Raw genomic sequence first — 19,046 nt, forward strand, 5'->3', positions numbered from 1 at the left:
TATGCCAATGTGTATATCAAAAAATGCATTATCACTGGGGTTGTGGCTGGGGTGTACGAGACCCAAAGCCCTAGGTGTCTCTAATGCATTAAAATTGAGGTGCAGGATGGGGCCAGAAATAGCAGAGAGGCCCACCTCCCATGCCCAACATTCCCATCACCCCCAACTCCAAGACCCTACTGCTGTGTGGTGTTGCATGTGTAGGGGAGGATGGGGTGGACGTCAAGGCATCAGCAAGGCATCTCCCTAACTGGTCCTCTCTTGTCCCGCTAGCACCTACATCAGCCCAGTGCCAACCCCCAGACCCCCCAGAGATCCCCAAACACACTACAGGGAAGCCCCACAGAGTTCTGGTTTTAGACAGTTCTGAACCAGTATTTTAGACTCTCAGACCTTGGCAGGTTTTGGGCTTTCAGACATTTAGGTTGTTTTCAGATGCTTTTGTCTTTCAGAACAGTTGAGAAGCTGTTTCCTGTTGCTTTTACAGTTCGTAATCTTCTACCATTTGGTCTGCATCTCATGTCTTCGTCATTTATCATCAGTAAAATTTTTATTAGTCTGTTTACTTAGCTTGATAAATTTTGTGGTGCGTTCTGGTTTTACGTCTGTCCTGTTTTTAACCTCGTTTCTGCACCTGTATGACTGTATGAGAACTACTCTTATTAGACTTTGGTTTGGACTTTATATCTGTTCTGGACACAATTTAGACGGTCCTTTTCGAACAGGGAAGAACGTTTTTTTGGGGTTTTGATAAAGGAAACCCACCAGATTTTGGAGACCTTTGCCTCTTGAACATCTTTTAGGACAAACTAGTAAAAATACATAAAATTTATGGTCCTCAGGAGTTCTCCAACCTTTGCTCTGCAGGTCTTGTACCTTCTGCTCAGGGGGTTCCTCCAGCCTACTCTTCCTCAGGTTCCTCTAAACCTTCTGCAGAAGACGTTAGGAGGTTGAGGGGAGTGAGGAGGTGGAGGAGGACTCGGCTTCCTCTCCTCGGTGTGGTTTCCTGTTTGTAGGTAGGAGGATGTTCAGACGGTTGCAGCAGCTTTCTCACAAAGTTGCAGCTTTTTACCAGCCGGCGACACTCTGAGGTGTCACAGTTGCAGCAACACTCTCAACTGCAGGACTCACCTTTCCAGTTTCCACCAACAGTTTGCAGATGAGCTGCTGAAGGAGGGCAAGTTGATCGGCCCACACACTCCTCACCACAGCTGAACTTTTCTGGTAACCGCTTGGTTGGTGAGTCAGACCTTCAGTAAGTGATTCAGAGGCTTCTGAAGGCTTCAGGTGGACCATCTGCAGACAGTTTGAAGGCTCTGTTTACTTGAGATGATACAATAAGAGACAAAGTTCATCTGACTGAAGAGGGTAGAGAAGGAGAAGACATCTTGAAAGATGGTGGCTCTTTGGTTCCAGTAAGTTTTTTTGTGAATCAGACAGTGAAGAGGAGACCATCTGCAGTGCCTGAATCTTCATCCACCGCCATCCATCCAACTGAATCTCCGCTCCCTGTCATCCACGGCTGCAGGTCAGTTTTACCTTGGAAAGGTTAGGCTGAGGAGAAACATCTCAACTTGGCTGCTGGTGGACAGTGAATCTCTTCTTATTCCAAGTTGACATGGAAGCATTGTGGCTTCATGACGTTTATTACCTGCAGGCTGTTTCCAAAACAGATAATATTCAGACGTATCAACTGAAGCAATTCCTGCTCTGGGTTTTTTAGATTGAATTGTTTGCCTGATCCGTTTTATTTCAGAAACAAATCAAACTGAACACATGGATACCTGAGCAGGGTTTTACATCTGAGAAGATAAAACCTGTAGAAACCCTGATGAGCTCCTTCGATCCTAACCTGGTTTCTTCCATTCTTTGCTGTTTGCGGCTCAGACTCAGGTTTCTCTTTTAAGCTTTCTGTTAACATCTCTGTCAAAGACTTTTAGCCATTAATGGCTGCATATCTGTGAGCCTGCAGAGAGGTAACACTCCCTAGAAACCATCATAATGACCTGGTTCTGATCCAAAGTTCTGGGTATAATAATGTCTGTTTTACAGAAGTGGTTATGAGGGCAGAGCAGCAGCTAGAGCAAAGAAAAGGCACCAAACTCCACCCTCAGAGCCGCATGAAGCCATTTTATCTGTAGCATGACATGCAGACAGGTTCTGAGAAGGAACCATACCTGATTAGAAGATCGTTAGACTTCCTGCAGTCGAGTTTGTTAACCTCGATGTGGAACCGACAGGAAGTTAGTTGCTGTTTAACACAGTTACTGATTCAAACATTCATTGTTTTTCATTTCAACACGTTGGACTCTGGCTCGGTGTCATTGGGTCTTCGTTTCCTGGAGAATCTCAGTAAATCGTTAAAAAGTCACTCAAACAAAATCAGATTTCTTTCACACAGAGTGAAACATTTTAGCATTTATTTTTGTTCTTTTATATGATTCTGTGTCCCAACTCATGTGAACCCAGCATTCAATTCAATTCAGTTTATTTATATAGCGCCAATTCACAACACATGTCGTCTCAAGGTTCTTTACAAAGTCAGTTCAATCGAATCATCCAGATTTCAAGTCAGGTTCATTCATTCCAATTAATCCTAACTATCAAACAGTCAGATTCAGTTATTTATTCAAATTGGATAAAAAGTTTTTCTATCAAAGGAAACCCAGCAGATTGCATCCAGTCAGTGACTTGCAGCATTCACTCCTCCTGGATGAGCATGTAGAGACAGTGGACAGTCACTGGCGTTGACTTTGCAGCAATCCCTCATACTGAGCATGCATGTAGCGACAGTGGAGAGGAAAAACTCCCTTTTAACAGGAAGAAACCTCCAGCAGAACCAGAACCAGGCTCAGTGTGAGCGGCCATCTGCCACGACCGACTGGGGGTTTGAGAGAACAGAGCAGAGACACAAAGAGAACAAAGAAGCACTGATCCAGGAGTACTTTCTATGGGAAGGAAAAGTAAATGTTAATGGATGTAGCTCCTTTAGTCATTTCATCTAGAAAGAAAGAACAGATAAACTCTGAGCCAGTTTTCAAGGTTAGAGTCTGAAAGAGAGAACATAGAGTTAGTTACAGTAGAAGCTCAGTCAGTAGCCATGTCTAGGAGAGAGAAAGGGTTAAACACTAAAAGACAGGGCCATGTGGATCATCTGTAGAAGGTGAGCATTAAGTTGTTGGCAGCAGAAGCTCGGATGATGCCCCTCTCCAGAAAGGTGTCACAGGTAGACACAGAGTCATTCAGTTGTTCTGAACATTACAACAGTTCATCAGACCAATAAAAATTATTTTTAATACAGAAATATTCTGTTCTGGTCCACACCATCATGGAGAAGACTGCTGACCTGACAGATGTCAAGCAGACAGTCAAGGAGAGGAGGCTGCTTAAGCTGTTCACTGTGTGTTGTAGCCAGACATTTTTGGAAAGTTGAGTGGAAGGAAAATCTGTGGCAGAATAAGCAGCACAAACAGCAGAGATAACTGCAGCTTTGAAAGGATTGTGAAGCAAAGCTCATTCAAGAGTCCAGAGGAAGAGTGGAGAGGACCAGAATCCATGTTTCCTGAAGTCCAGTGTGAAGTTTCCACAGTCAGTGATGATCTGGGGTACCATGTCATTTTCTGGTTCTGGTCCACTGGGTTTTCTGACAACACCCAGAATATTTTATAGCACTTCATGCTTCCTTCTGCTGACAAGCCTTATGGAGATGCTGATTTCATCTTCTAGCAGGCTTGGTACCGGCCCACACTGCCAGAGGTGTCAATGCCTGCTTCATCGCCGTGGTAACACCGGGAAACTGACCTGACCAGAACCTCACAGAAAATGTATGGGTCAAGGGGAAGATGAGAGCCACTAGAACAAACAATGCAGACAAACTACAGGCTGCTACCAAAGCAAGCTGGGCTTTCTGAACACCTCATCTGAAATCTTTGACTCTGGGTGGAACCGCTCTATAAACACTTTTCATTCGTTGGACCGAGTCTCGGAAATAAATGAGTTTTATGATGATATTCTGATTTATTAAGGTGCATCTGTAATCCAGATTACCTTCTTTAGGTTGTGAGTGGGGTTCTGGACATACAGGTCCTTCTCAAAAAATTAGCATATTGTGATAAAGTTCATTATTTTCCATAATGTCATGATGAAAATTTAACATTCATATATTTTAGATTCATTGCACACTAACTGAAATATTTCAGGTCTTTTATTGTCTTAATACGGATGATTTTGGCATACAGCTCATGAAAACCCCAAATTCATATCTCACAAAATTAGCATATCATTAAAAGGGTCTCTAAACGAGCTATGAACCTAATCATCTGAATCAACGAGTTAACTCTAAACACCTGCAAAAGATTCCTGAGGCCTTTAAAACTCCCAGCCTGGTTCATCACTCAAAACCCCAATCATGGGTAAGACTGCCGACCTGACTGCTGTCCAGAAGGCCACTATTGACACCTTCAAGCAAGAGGGTAAGACACAGAAAGACATTTCTGAACGAATAGGCTGTTCCCAGAGTGCTGTATCAAGGCACCTCAGTGGGAAGTCTGTGGGAAGGAAAAAGTGTGGCAGAAAACGCTGCACAACGAGAAGAGGTGACCGGACCCTGAGGAAGATTGTGGAGAAGGGCCGATTCCAGACCTTGGGGGACCTGCGGAAGCAGTGGACTGAGTCTGGAGTAGAAACATCCAGAGCCACCGTGCACAGGCGTGTGCAGGAAATGGGCTATAGGTGCCGCATTCCCCAGACCTGGGCTACAGAGAAGCAGCACTGGACTGTTGCTCAGTGGTCCAAAGTACTTTTTTCGGATGAAAGCAAATTCTGCATGTCATTCGGAAATCAAGGTGCCAGAGTCTGGAGGAAGACTGGGGAGAAGGAAATGCCAAAATGCCAGAAGTCCAGTGTCAAGTACCCACAGTCAGTGATGGTCTGGGGTGCCGTGTCAGCTGCTGGTGTTGGTCCACTGTGTTTTATCAAGGGCAGGGTCAATGCAGCTAGCTATCAGGAGATTTTGGAGCACTTCATGCTTCCATCTGCTGAAAAGCTTTATGGAGATGAAAATTTCATTTTTCAGCACGACCTGGCACCTGCTCACAGTGCCAAAACCACTGGTAAATGGTTTACTGACCATGGTATCACTGTGCTCAATTGGCCTGCCAACTCTCCTGACCTGAACCCCATAGAGAATCTGTGGGATATTGTGAAGAGAACGTTGAGAGACTCAAGACCCAACACTCTGGATGAGCTAAAGGCCGCTATCGAAGCATCCTGGGCCTCCATAAGACCTCAGCAGTGCCACAGGCTGATTGCCTCCATGCCACGCCGCATTGAAGCAGTCATTTCTGCCAAAGGATTCCCGACCAAGTATTGAGTGCATAACTGTACATGATTATTTGAAGGTTGACGTTTTTTGTATTAAAAACACTTTTCTTTTATTGGTCGGATGAAATATGCTAATTTTGTGAGATAGGAATTTTGGGTTTTCATGAGCTGTATGCCAAAATCATCCGTATTAAGACAATAAAAGACCTGAAATATTTCCGTTAGTGTGCAATGAATCTAAAATATATGAATGTTAAATTTTCTTCATGACATTATAGAAAATAATGAACTTTATCACAATATGCTAATTTTTTGAGAAGGACCTGTACTTTATTTTGGACTGGTGTTGGATTATATCTCGGATGGTTCAGACCAGCCAGGAGACCGGCAGGATTTCAAACACATTTAGGTATTAGTTCATCTTCCAGATCCTTAAATTTCCTTCAGTTAGTTTTGGACCTTTAAAAATGGTATTTGTATCACATTTTAGAACCGTTTGTTCAGGTGTGTTTGCTGGGTCTAGATTCATTTTCTTTCTGCCTGTGTGCTGGTTCTGATAACCTTTTGGTAACTGATAACATTATGAATTAGTTAAGTATGTTTTGACCCGTTTCGAACGGTTATCTGGGCTGGGTTTAGGATTTATTTTAAATTTTGTGTTCTGGACATTATTGGAACTTTCTGCTTAGTTGAACTCATGTGTATGAGTTGGGACTGGGTTGGACCCGTCTAGTAGACGTGCTATGTAAGTTGGTGTTGGGCTAATTTCTTATCCAGATTTCTACCTCGTATATTTAGACTGATTTCGTTCTTCTTTTGTCTTGATTGGACTTTGTCTTGCATCGGTTGGTTTTAGGTTGTGAATTAGGGTTCTAAGAGCCCATGGAGTGGACGGTTTTTTAAAAGCTTTCTGGACTTTGGGCATATTTTCGATTCAGTTTGGACTTGGTTTTAACCAACGTCGGTTGAAAGGATTCGGGTTTCTTGTATTTTATTTCTGATTGTTTCTTTGCCTCTTTAACAATTAGTTCTGGCCAACATTTTTTTGTGATTAGTTTCAGACTCCGTTCTATAAGGTTCTAATATAATTTAAACTTATTTTTTGTGATATTTCTGGATTGTATTTAATTATTTGTGATTTTTAGGTCTTTTAAGGTACTATATAACTAAAGGTTTACTTACTTACTTAATTTAGAGCAGATACTGGCCGTTAGGTTCTGGTTGTTGTTCAGTGATTTAACTATGCTGGACTTAGACACACAGCTCATTTTCATGGTTATTTGTTTTTTCCTCCAATTTTTAGAAGTTAATTTATGACAAATTTGTTTTTAATCTTGTTTTTGGACCATTTTGGACTAATTTGGACTCTGTCTTTGGGTTGCAGTTTGTTGTGGAATATTTAATATTGATACTGTGCAATGTAAATGAAGTTGTCATCAGGATATAAAGACGTCAGAACTGGAAGGAAGTTTCACACGTTGCAACAGAAGGTCTGCTGAGATGCTAAAGCTTCACTATTCACTGGAAAATGTCACGATCTAACAATCAGGAGGTGCAAATCAATCTTTACTGTGAGAGTTTTTGATTCAGTTGAAGATACATCTTGCATTTTTATAAGAAACTGCTGCAAGTCAGCAAAGTTAAGCTGCCTATCATTGGGGTTGTGGCTGTCTAACGTTATCTGCCTTTTCCTGTCTCGCTTCCTTCCTGACCTTCTGAGACACATTTCTGTTTGCAGTCTGCATTTAATAAACATCTCCAAGTTTTAATTTCAGGGTTAAACATGGCTGTGTCTCATGCTGTGAGGTTGATAATAAGAATGAGAGTAAATGTTGAGGTAGTGGATCTACTGCTGAGGAGGAGACTGGAAGTGTTGCTTCCTCTCTGGGTTGAGATGCAGTTGTTTTCAGAACTTCGTGGCTCTTGAGCCTGCAGATGACTGTCTAATGGAGACTTGAGGTCTTCAGAGGAAAGACAATGATCGGTACCGTCAGCGGCATCATGTGGCACACAGTTCTCCTTCCTGTGTGATGTACCGCTGCGATCAGGAGCAACATTACCTCCTGGCTCTAGTGGTGCCTCAGGAAACAGAGGGAGACAAATTTAAAAATATCCAGTAAATTCAGATCATTTTTGAGAACAAAACGACTGAAAATCAGTTATTGGTGGTTTTGTTGCTGAGAGTGAATCAGACTGTTGCACTAAAGAGGTTTGCTTCTCCCTTGTAAGGGACCTTTAGCTGGTTCTGGTCTGGAGTTCAGACTTAGTATTTATTGGATTTCTAACTGGGTTTCGAATCGTTTTTAAAGCTGATTGCTCATTTTAAAATGGTCCTCGAGTTCTTTTCAGAGCCCACATTGGACTTGTTTTTAACTGGTTCTGAGTTACTTTTCCTTTATTCTGAAACGTGGTTTTAAACTGGTATCAATTCAAGTTGGTTCTAGGGTTCTGGAGCTTGTTCCCAGCTGTTGTAAGACTTAGACTTTATTTTTAGTTGATTTCCATCTAGCTTTGGGCTTGTTTTAAACTGGTTCTGGGGTCAGCTTTTCCATAGTCGGACTCAGATTTACATTAGCTTTAACTAAATTTTTTTTATTGTCTGGTGAATTTCTGTTCAGTAGAATTTCTGTTTAGTTTTGGACTTTGGGCCTCGACTGGTTTGACTTTTGTGGTGGTTTTGGTATTTTGGAGTAGCTTTAAATTGGTTTCACACCGGGTTTCTTTCTCTGCTTCTGGACTTGATTTCAAGATGTTTCAGCTTAATTAGATCCTTGCCAGTGTCTGTTTTTATTAGTGGCGTTGTTCAGATAGGAAATGGGCAGAGAGACACGGGAGGAAGAAATGCAACAAAGGTCCCAGGTCAGGAATCAAACCTGGGACTTATAGCCTCTGAATGTGGTGCATGCGCTCTACCTCTACACCACAATGCACCTCATTCCAGTAGTGTTTGACTTGGTTTCAGATATCATTTTGGGACAGGTATAAACTGGTATTTGAGTCATATTTCCACTAGTTCCTCATTTGATTTTATGTTGGTTGCAAGACGTTTTAAATCAGTTTTGGAGTTAGTTTGAAACTGGTTTAAAACCTGCTTTCTGACAGGTTTAAGTGGTTTTCTGGGACTGCTTTGTGTCTTTTGGTAATTGGAAATCAAAACGAACAAAGATCCCACTCTAGAGCCGGTAATAAATCCGTCTACCTCCACCATCAAACATTACCAGAAGGTTTCTTTTATTGAAAGTGAACACAGATAAACTGGCGTATGCTTTTATTCCAGTAAGGTCAGACTGTGATGGCGTCTTTAGTGGTTTCTGTAAACATCATCTCATAAAAAATGCTGGTACCAGGGAAAATGGATCATATCAGAACCGCTTCTTAAATACCGGCATTGTTCATCAGAAGTAAGATTTTAAAAATCTGCTATTGGTCCATAAGCACTAAATGGTCTTTGGGCCAACATACATCTCAGGGTTGCTGGCACCTGAGGCAGCCTGTTGGTTTGTGAATTCAGGGTTGGTAACCTCAGGGGGTCTTCCAGTGGACTACTCTGACTTGGAACCTTTGGTTTGTCCAGGTCCAGACCATTGGTCTGATACACCTGTCACACTGTTGCGTATATGTTTTTAACACCATCCATACACTTTAGGGCTTGGCCTGGAATGACCTACTTTCTGATAAATGTAGCTCATTCTCCAGACAAGGTTGAAAAGCGTAGCCTCTAACATGGACATGTTCTGCAGTATGACATCACACCCACTCCTCATACTCCTGACCTATTCAGAACCAAAGTGGGTCAAAAGGGACACATATTTCAAAGAAGTGACCGGACTTGACGTTCTTCAAAATGTCCATCATTTCCTCACGTTTAGACCCAGGAGCAAACGTTTTTAACAAACCACCAAACTTTGCAGGAAACAGTCTGACAGCAGCTGGTTTCTGATTCAAACTGAGACTGTTTTCTGCAAGTTTAAAATGATCGCGTGGTCTTGGATTTATTTCAGATGGCTCTGAACATTTCTGACTATTTTGAATCAACTGTTTTGGACTAATCTAAGACAGTGTTTGGCTCTATTGGTGGATGTGGTCATTTTTCCTACAGGCCCAACTAGTTCTGGTTTGGTTTGATATGAGCTTTGAGGCAGTGTTACATTGGTATTGACATTTTTCCAATTGATTTTAAAATGGGTTTAGACGCAGGCTAAACTGGTCGCAGATAAACTATTATTCCCATATAGGACATGTTTTAACCTTGGTTTATTGATTTGGTTTTATATGCACTGAACTTCAGGGCCTGGTTTCTTATCCCTGTTTGGTACCTATGCATTTCATCCCTTCCTACTTCCATTTTGTACCCATATATTTAACCACTAAATAACTTTATGTATGTATTTTAGCTATCGAAAATGAGTAAAAGTCATTGATTGAGTCCAAACTGGATTACAGTCTGTATGAAACGTCCTGGTGTACAACATTTTTGTCCAAACTTTCTTTGATTTGATGCAACTAAATTACAAAAATTAGAAAATAGTTAATGGGCAAAATAACCAGAAACCTTGAAGATGGCTCCAGGAGCCATTTTGGGTGGACTGCAGAGAAGAGCTTTAGAGGCTGTTGGTGATTTCAGTTTTAGATGTTCTGGCTGGGCTGTGGTCATCAGGTTCTCCCAGTGGATCATTTTACACATGAAAAAGGAGGCGGGGTTTCAGCTGTCAGTGGGTCCATGAAAACACAACCGGTTCTGTACAGAGTAGAGCGAGACAGAGTGGAGCAGAGCCTCTTAAAACGAGCCAGTGGAAAAACTACATCAATACAGGGGTTGGACAATGAAACTGAAACACCTGGTTTTAGACCACAATAATTTATTAGTATGGTGTAGGGCCTCCTTTTGCGGCCAATACAGCATCAATTCATCTTGGGAATGACATATACAAGTCCTGCACAGTGGTCAGAGGGATTTTAAGCCATTCTTCTTGCAGGATAGTGACCAGGTCACTACGTGATACTGGTGGAGGAAAACGTTTCCTGACTCGCTCCTCCAAAACACCTCAAAGTGGCTCAATAATATTTAGATCTGGTGACTGTGCAGGCCATGGGAGATGTTCAACTTCACTTTCATGTTCATCAAACCAATCTTTCACCAGTCTTGCTGTGTGTATTGGTGCATTGTCATCCTGATACACGGCACCGCCTTCAGGATACAATGTTTGAACCATTGGATGCACATGGTCCTCAAGAATGGTTCGGTAGTCCTTGGCAGTGCCCATCTAGCACAAGTATTGGGCCAAGGGAATGCCAAGATATGGCAGCCCAAACCATCACTGATCCACCCCCATGCTTCACTCTGGGCATGCAACAGTCTGGGTGGTACACTTCTTTGGGGCTTCTCCACACCGTAACTCTCCTGGATGTGGGGAAAACAGTAAAGGTGGACTCATCAGAGAACAATACATGTTTCACATTGTCCACAGCCCAAGATTTGCGCTCCTTGCACCATTGAAACCGACGTTTGGCATTGGCATGAGTGACCAAAGGTTTGGTTATAGCAGCCCGGCCGTGTATATTGACCCTGTGGAGCTCCTGACGGACAGTTCTGGTGGAAACAGGAGAGTTGAGGTGCACATTTAATTCTGCCGTGATTTGGGCAGCCGTGGTTTTATGTTTTTTGGATACAATCCAGGTTAGCACCCGAACATCCCTTTCAGACAGCGTCCTCTTGCATCCACAGTTAATCCTGTTGGATGTGGTTCATCCTTCTTGGTGGTATGCTGACATTACCCTGGATACCGTGGCTCTTGATACATCACAAAGACTTGCTGTCTTGGTCACAGATGCACCAGCAAGACGTGCACCAACAATTTGTCCTCTTTTGAACTCTGGTATGTCACCCATAATGTTGTGTGCATTTCAATATTTTAAGCAAAACTGTGCTCTTACCCTGCTAATTGAACCTTCACACTCTGCTCTTACTGGTGCAATGTGCAATCAATGAAGACTGGTTACCAGGCTGGTCCAATTTAGCCATGAAACCTCCCACACTAAAATGACAGGTGTTTCAGTTTCATTGTCCCTGTATATACAGGTCCTTCTCAAAATATTAGCATATTGTGATAAAGTTCATTATTTTCCATAATGTCATGATGAAAATTTAACATTCATATATTTTAGATTCATTGCACACTAACTGAAATATTTCAGGTCTTTTATTGTCTTAATACGGATGAATTTGGCATACAGCTCATGAAAACCCAAAATTCCTATCTCACAAAATTAGCATATCATTAAAAGGGTCTCTAAACGAGCTATGAACCTAATCATCTGAATCAACGAGTTAACTCTAAACACCTGCAAAAGATTCCTGAGGCCTTTAAAACTCCCAGCCTGGTTCATCACTCAAAACCCCAATCATGGGTAAGACTGCCGACCTGACTGCTGTCCAGAAGGCCACTATTGACACCCTCAAGCAAGAGGGTAAGACACAGAAATAAATTTCTGAACGAATAGGCTGTTCCCAGAGTGCTGTATCAAGGCACCTCAGTGGGAAGTCTGTGGGAAGGAAAAAGTGTGGCAGAAAACGCTGCACAACGAGAAGAGGTGACCGGACCCTGAGGAAGATTGTGGAGAAGGGCCGATTCCAGACCTTGGGGGACCTGCGGAAGCAGTGGACTGAGTCTGGAGTAGAAACACCCAGAGCCACCGTGCACAGGCGTGTGCAGGAAATGGGCTACAGGTGCCGTATTCCCCAGACCTGGGCTACAGAGAAGCAGCACTGGACTGTTGCTCAGTGGTCCAAAGTACTTTTTTTGGATGAAAGCAAATTCTGCATGTCATTCGGAAATCAAGGTGCCAGAGTCTGGAGGAAGACTGGGGAGAAGGAAATGCCAAAATGCCAGAAGTCCAGTGTCAAGTACCCACAGTCAGTGATGGTCTGGGGTGCCGTGTCAGCTGCTGGTGTTGGTCCACTGTGTTTTATCAAGGGCAGGGTCAATGCAGCTAGCTATCAGGAGATTTTGGAGCACTTCATGCTTCCATCTGCTGAAAAGCTTTATGGAGATGAAGATTTCATTTTTCAGCACGACCTGGCACCTGCTCACAGTGCCAAAACCACTGGTAAATGGTTTACTGACCATGGTATCACTGTGCTCAATTGGCCTGCCAACTCTCCTGACCTGAACCCCATAGAGAATCTGTGGGATATTGTGAAGAGAACGTTGAGAGACTCAAGACCCAACACTCTGGATGAGCTAAAGGCCGCTATCGAAGCATCCTGGGCCTCCATAAGACCTCAGCAGTGCCACAGGCTGATTGCCTCCATGCCACGCCGCATTGAAGCAGTCATTTCTGCCAAAGGATTCCCGACCAAGTATTGAGTGCATAACTGTACATGATTATTTGAAGGTTGACGTTTTTTGTATTAAAAACACTTTTCTTTTATTGGTCGGATGAAATATGCTAATTTTGTGAGATAGGAATTTTGGGTTTTCATGAGCTGTATGCCAAAATCATCCGTATTAAGACAATAAAAGACCTGAAATATTTCAGTTAGTGTGCAATGAATCTAAAATATATGAATGTTAAATTTTCATCATGACATTATGGAAAATAATGAACTTTATCACAATATGCTAATATTTTGAGAAGGACCTGTATGCACTACTGGTCAAAAGGTTTACATACACATTCTCACCTAATGGGTTTCTTTCTTCTCATGACTATTTACATTGTAGATTCTCACCAATGGCAACAATCCTATGAATGAACAAACATGGAATTATATAGTAAACAAAAAGTGTGAAATACCTCTAAACATTTTTATATTTTAGATTCAGCCTCCCTTTGCCCTGATAACAGCTTCGCTCTCTTTGTGTTCTCTCCATGATCTTCATGAGGTGGTCACCTGAAATGGTTTTCCAAAGAGTCTTTAAAGAATTTCCCAGAGGTTCATTGAGAGACGATCAAAGGTTAATATTTCAGTCATCACAGCAAAGGGCGGCTACTTTAAGGAACATAAAACATATTTAACGTTCTTTTACAGTTTTAGTTTGCTACATAATTCCATATGTGTTCATCTACAGTTTTGATGCCTTCAGTGAGAATCTACGTACAATAGAAATAGTCATAAACATAAAGAAAACCATTAAATGAGAAAGTGGCTCTAAAACGTTTGAATATATTGACTCCAATATACCAGCAGCGTAGAGTTATTTTGGCCCAAACAGGAATCAGAACCAGGGTCAACAGAAATCAGGTGTAATATACATTTTGATTAATTAAGCATGAGGTTTGATCATATTTAGTTGTATAATTCATGAAAATATATAACTAAAATGAAGAATGAAATGTCCCGTGGTCGATACAGCGACCCGTTTTAGACCAATCCTAAATGTGGTTAATAACCAGTTTAAAGCTTCATTTTAAACTGGACTTGTTAACAATTTAGTTCAGATCTAGTTTCGGTTTGGTCCAGACATTAAGGCGGGTTTCATTTTAACTCGGATTTGGTTCTTGGTTGGGGGTTTTGTACTGATTAAAACTGGATCAAGGTTTAAGGTCCATTCTTGACTGATCTTGGGTTTGGACTTCCTTCCAGGGGAACTAAAATTTGTTTTCAAAATAAAGCTGTTTTTTATTAACCTTTTGTTCAGGGTTCAGATTTACTTTTAAATGTTCACATAAAACTGGTTTTATTTGGACCTTGAATGTCCTCCTCAGATGAAGGATGGAGATCTCCGGGCTCACCCTGCTTCTGTCGGCCACCGTCTTCATCGCCACAATCCTGCTGGCCATCATCTGCCTGGACTGCAGGAACAAAAGTCCTCTGGGTGAGATGAAGCTTCACTTCACACATCATTCAGATGCAGCAGATATTCCACCCTGTGGGTTTTACAAACGGACCTCCCAGTCCACATTCAGACCACAGCTGTCCGACTCAGATGTTTGGTTTCAGCAGCTGGAGGGTTTAGATTTTGTTTTTGTCTGTCTCCAGCCTCCATCAGTCAAACGCCTGCTTCAGACGAATACGTGACGTAAGTCTTCTTCTGCTCTTACCGATTAATTTACCGACCAATGACAGGTCGACTAACGGAACTCTCTTCTTTCGTTCAATCAGAAGTTCTGGATTCAGCGTCATCCATCCATGTGAGTCCAAAACCCCTGAGATGGTTGACCCAACCCCTGTAGAAACATCTGCTTTGAATTCAATGTGTTTGTTGTATTTGTTCTTTAAAATTGATTGAGGATCCTGAAATCTGAGTCGGAGTTCTGGAATGAAAAGCTGTGGTAATCTTCTAAGCGGGTTAAATGTCTGGCTATGATCAAGCCTTTGAAAGGCCACCAGAGATAGGTTTGCTTTTACAGGACCAGCATTCAGGATCATCCTGTTTTATGATGATGTTTTCACTCATGTTGAGGATGATGAGAAAATAGATGATCTGTCCATCTGAGTTGCAGGCCATCCACGCCCAGAGCCGAACGCCATCCACTCCCCCTCCAACCTGATGCCTCAGTGAGTCACTTTACTTTAAAACCAAACCCAGAACTTCCCAAAGCTGACTGAAGATCCAACTGGAGTTTTTAGATTTCTGGTTAAAGTTCAACAATCTCCCACAGATTTTTTTTAAGATGACTTTATTTAAAATAAAATGAGGTCATTTTACAAAATCAGCCATATTTTTTTTTTTATTTGTTATTTGTGTTTCTTTCAGCCCAAATTCTGCTGATCGTGGTTCTGAACGGAGACTCCGACCCTATACGCCAACAGAGACGGGTGGGTCTGTCCCTCCTCTGTGTTCAGTCTTATTTAGGAACTTGTTCATGTCAGGTTTTGCCCCAATGATTGTTTGTCTTCACAGAAAGTAATCCGAGTTACGAGAATCAGGTTCCGGGTAAGAGCTGCCATTATTTCTCTGTATCAGATTCAGTCAACAATGTGCAGCAGTGGATCACACACTGGGTTTAGAAAGCCAGAACATACAGACGGGTCTTCATGAGGATCTCCGTCCCACTCTCAGCCTGTGAACCCAGGAAAGGAAAATGCTGCAGTCTGAACTGAAATGACTTGATTACGCTTTTAAAGCACAAAGTCCCATTTTCATAAAGAAGAAACTGAAGTTTTTCTCCTTTCAAACTCCTGATTTATTTTTTCAACCAAGTTTTTCCCAAAGAACTCAGACTTGTTGCCTTTTATTATCAGCAACTTGGATAGGTTCTGTTAGAGGGAAGAACGTCACTTGGACTATAGAACTATATGGAGCAGCCTCAACATTTGGTGACTTGTAAGGCACCTCAGGATGACTTCTTGGATGTTGCACTTGTCTGTTGACTTGGCACTTGGACTGGGTCAGAATCTGTTGAACCTGTTGGCTCAGATTAGGGTCCAGTCTGGCTTCGTGACTTGTTGGTTGGATGACCACCTGTTTTGACTTGGATCAGACTTGTCAGCTGTAAGATTTGGTCTGATAGGTTGGAAGTGTTTGTTGGACCTGCTAGTTGATTTACAAACCCGTTGGACCGACTTGTTCTGGGGTCAGATAAGCCTCTTGTCTGACTATGGAGCCTGAGATGATATCCATCAGTCCCAAGGTCTCTATACTGCTGAGGACCTGTTAGTTGGTTACAGACTTGTTGGACAGGAACGTCTTGGATCGGACTCAGGATTCCTTGCATGGTGACTTGTCAGGTGACTTCGGTATGCACAACTTACTAAAATCAAATTGGAATCCTTGGTTGATTAGGAACTAGGACTGAATTCAGGACTTGTTAGTCAGTTGAGGACTTGGATGATCTGCTAGACAACATGTTTGATTACTTGTTGCCGGGGTGTCTTCATTGCCAACCTGTTGAACCAGGCTTAGGTTGTTTTCATCCAGGAACTGAATGGACATGTGTCTTTAAGGATTATTTGATGGGACGTTTTGGACCAGATTTGAGATTTGCTCCATGGTAATTTGTTTAATAAATAATGGACCTCTTAGATGATTGGGGACTTGGACTGGATGAAGCACTTGTCAGGCGGGGAAACAGTTCTGATGAGAAGGCATTTTTGTTCTGTTGTCTTTTTTCTGCAGGAACTGATTTCCCGGACAGTGACGCTGAAGACAATGGATACATGTAGGTCTGGTCCAACTCCGATACCTGCTGCTCCAACCCTCTCTTACTAGAATCTGATCAGGTCACATTTTTCTCTGATTTCTGCAGAAAGGTACTTCCTGAAACCGAGCCGAGCCGAGCCTCAACTCCCAGTTCAGGTACAGTCTGCAGAAATCTTGCTTTAGACCAGCTGATGGCGCAACGATAAGGAATTTCTGAGGATATCGCTGATGTTTAGTCTCACCTAAAACATTGCTTTAATATCTTCATCCCAGACGGATGTGTGAAATATTACCCATCTTTCCGTAAATTTAGCTGCAGCATGTTTCTTAGAAATACAAGAAGCTATGCAGGCCTCCACAAAGCATAACACCTCCTCTACTGTGCTTGTGCAAGCATGTTGTTCTGGAGGCATCAGAACTGCAGCTATTAGCCTGAAAAGTTAAGTTCGTTCAGCAGAAATCTCGACATGTTCAGTTGGTCACGTATCTGTTTGTTTCACCCACAGATAATCACTACGTGAATGTTGGTAAGTGTTTCTGAAGGAACATCGTCCTGGCACCTTTTCTTTCTGCTTTATGTCTGCATTTCATACTTTCATTTCAGAAGAAGCAAAACCAGACTCAGACTCAGACTCAGACCCCGGTAAGTTTACATGTCTGGCCCCGCCTCCACAGTGCTGATTGGAGAGCTCCAACCAGCAGAACATTTGGGTTCTGATCATCCATTAAAATTAATCTAAAGTAATTTTCTTTGTTTTCTTCCTTGAGACTACCTGAATGTGGACAAGATACACCAACCATGTGAGTGAAACGTCCAGCTTCTCTACTGGACCTTCTTCATGACACACGGTGTCAGATGGGACAGAAAATGCATCCTTAACCCTGCAGACATGTTGCCCTTCTAACAAACTGACTTCCTGCAGGTTCAACACCTGACCTGTCATCTCAGAGCGAGGACGACGACAACTATGTGAATCAGCCACCTGTAGGTGTAACTGCTCGCCTGTGAGGTAAACATCCACCTGTGGAACAGCAGACGACTCAGTCTGTTTCCTGCTTTCAGATGATCCCCAGCGCCTGATTGGAGGAACCGACCAGCTCTGACTGCCTGATTGCAGCGTCCTCTTCAGCCTCATCTTCATCAGAACCTGAAACTGGATCCTTGCAGAGGCCTGACAGAGATGTTTTATGTTTTACTCTCATTGTCTTACCAGCGGCGAAACGCCAACAGGCAGCCTGACATTTAGAAACGTTGACTATACACTCAGGCCCAAAACGTTTAATTTTTCTGGGAGATTTAGGTTGAAAGTGATCTTCTCATTTCACCAACATTGTTCTTCTGGCTGCAAGTATTCTGGAGCGGTCCAGCCAGAGTCCAGACCTGAATCTGATAGAGAATCTGCGGAGGGAACTAAAGATTAGGGTGATGGCAAGGAGGTCTTCTAACCTTAGAGCTCATCACCAAAGATAAATCATGTATACCAGAGGAGCCCTGCAGAAAGCCGACTATGAACAGTGATTAGAAGGGTTTGCTTGGTGTGATGCCAATAAAAGGCTTTTCTATCAATCAGAAGGGTCGACATAAGTTTGACATTTTTTATTAAAACGGAAATAAAAACTGAGACTCTTTTCCAGTCATCAAACTATTTGGCTGAATAAAAAAAAAAAAAGGTCAATCGGACAGGGGTATGAATAGTTTTGGGCTTTACTTCGTGTCACTAAAAGCAAGACTTCCAAAAAACCATTAATACAGAAGTAAGGAAGTGAAAACATAAATATTTCCAGTTTCTGGAATGATCAGGGAAGCTCCAGGACCGAAACAATGAGTGGTAGAAGATTTCTGGTCATCTAAGATGTCGTCATAGAAGCCTGCAGCTTCAGACATTAATCTGTAATCTCTGAAGCTGCAGATAAACTACAGATTTTATCTGCAACAGATAAAATCCCCCAAACATAAGAGTCTGGAAATGAAACCGAATGAAACCTCTCTGCATTACTGGAAAATTACCGATCTACCAGTCCACAACACCTCCTGAGGCCAGTACAGTTTAGTGGTTTTTAGTCCAAAGGATTAATTATGAAATGAATGAAAAGTTCTGAGTCTGGTTCAGGTTTATTATTGATCACCGCTGCTCCAGAGCTTCATGTTCACCTCCTGAGAATTTCCTTTAAATGTGATCGTTTTAAATCCAGAAGAGGCATCTCTGAAAGACTCGTTAAGGTTGGGAACACTAACATCAGACAAGTCCAGATTAATCCAGATTAGCACCAAGGCGAGGAGACTTCCTGCTGTCAGGCGTCAGGTTAAGATTAATTCATTGCAACATCGCAAATGATCCATAAGTAGTTTTTCCTGGTGTCAAACATCCTGAGGCACCAGCATGTTTCAGCTTTACTTTCATTTTACTGACAACTCCTGAGAATATCTTAATCCATGTCTATTTAATGTCTTCATCACCGTTTCATCTAGAAATGTTTTTATCTGAATTAAAGTGAAAATTACACAAACCTGAGACTCTGACTTCATTACTTTAGAGCACACGCCGTAAACATGTCAGATTATAGCGCCCCCTAGGGGCCAGGTTGTAATCTGTAATGAAGACTAGTTTATTTCATGAATTTAGGTGAAAACATTTG

At 42.2% G+C, this 19,046-nt stretch overlaps 1 protein-coding gene across 5 annotated transcripts; it reads left to right on the plus strand.

The window, feature by feature from the left end:
- Positions 1–968: 968 nt before the first annotated feature.
- On the plus strand, positions 969–18,917 carry LOC124862309 (linker for activation of T-cells family member 1-like). Of its 5 annotated transcripts, none has more exons than XM_047356143.1 (14): positions 969–1,528; positions 14,032–14,141; positions 14,306–14,345; positions 14,429–14,457; positions 14,770–14,824; positions 15,024–15,085; positions 15,171–15,203; positions 16,386–16,428; positions 16,516–16,565; positions 16,916–16,936; positions 17,017–17,052; positions 17,178–17,210; positions 17,333–17,394; positions 17,473–18,917. In XM_047356143.1, exons 2-14 carry the CDS (start codon positions 14,039–14,041, stop codon positions 17,488–17,490), a joined length of 585 nt encoding a protein of 194 aa, XP_047212099.1. In that variant the 5' UTR covers positions 969–1,528; positions 14,032–14,038; the 3' UTR covers positions 17,491–18,917. The 5 variants fall into 5 exon arrangements, with proteins under 5 accessions (XP_047212099.1, XP_047212101.1, XP_047212098.1 ...); XM_047356142.1 differs by having other exon boundaries at positions 970–1,528; positions 14,432–14,457; positions 17,014–17,052; XM_047356141.1 differs by having other exon boundaries at positions 975–1,528; positions 17,014–17,052.
- The last annotated feature ends 129 nt before the right edge of the window (positions 18,918–19,046 follow it).

The sequence above is a fragment of the Girardinichthys multiradiatus genome, chromosome X (assembly GCF_021462225.1).
Source record: "Girardinichthys multiradiatus isolate DD_20200921_A chromosome X, DD_fGirMul_XY1, whole genome shotgun sequence".
Taxonomy (NCBI): domain Eukaryota; kingdom Metazoa; phylum Chordata; class Actinopteri; order Cyprinodontiformes; family Goodeidae; genus Girardinichthys; species Girardinichthys multiradiatus.

Coding starts and splice junctions, on each gene's coding strand:
- LOC124862309 (XM_047356141.1), top strand. CDS start 14,039: ATGGAGATCTCCGGGCTCACCCTGCTTCTGTCGGCCACCGTCTTCATC. Junction 15,086..15,170: donor CTATACGCCAACAGAGACGG/GTGGGTCTGTCC, acceptor TTGTCTTCACAG/AAAGTAATCCGAGTTACGAG. Junction 16,937..17,013: donor TAATCACTACGTGAATGTTG/GTAAGTGTTTCT, acceptor CTTTCATTTCAG/AAGAAGCAAAACCAGACTCA.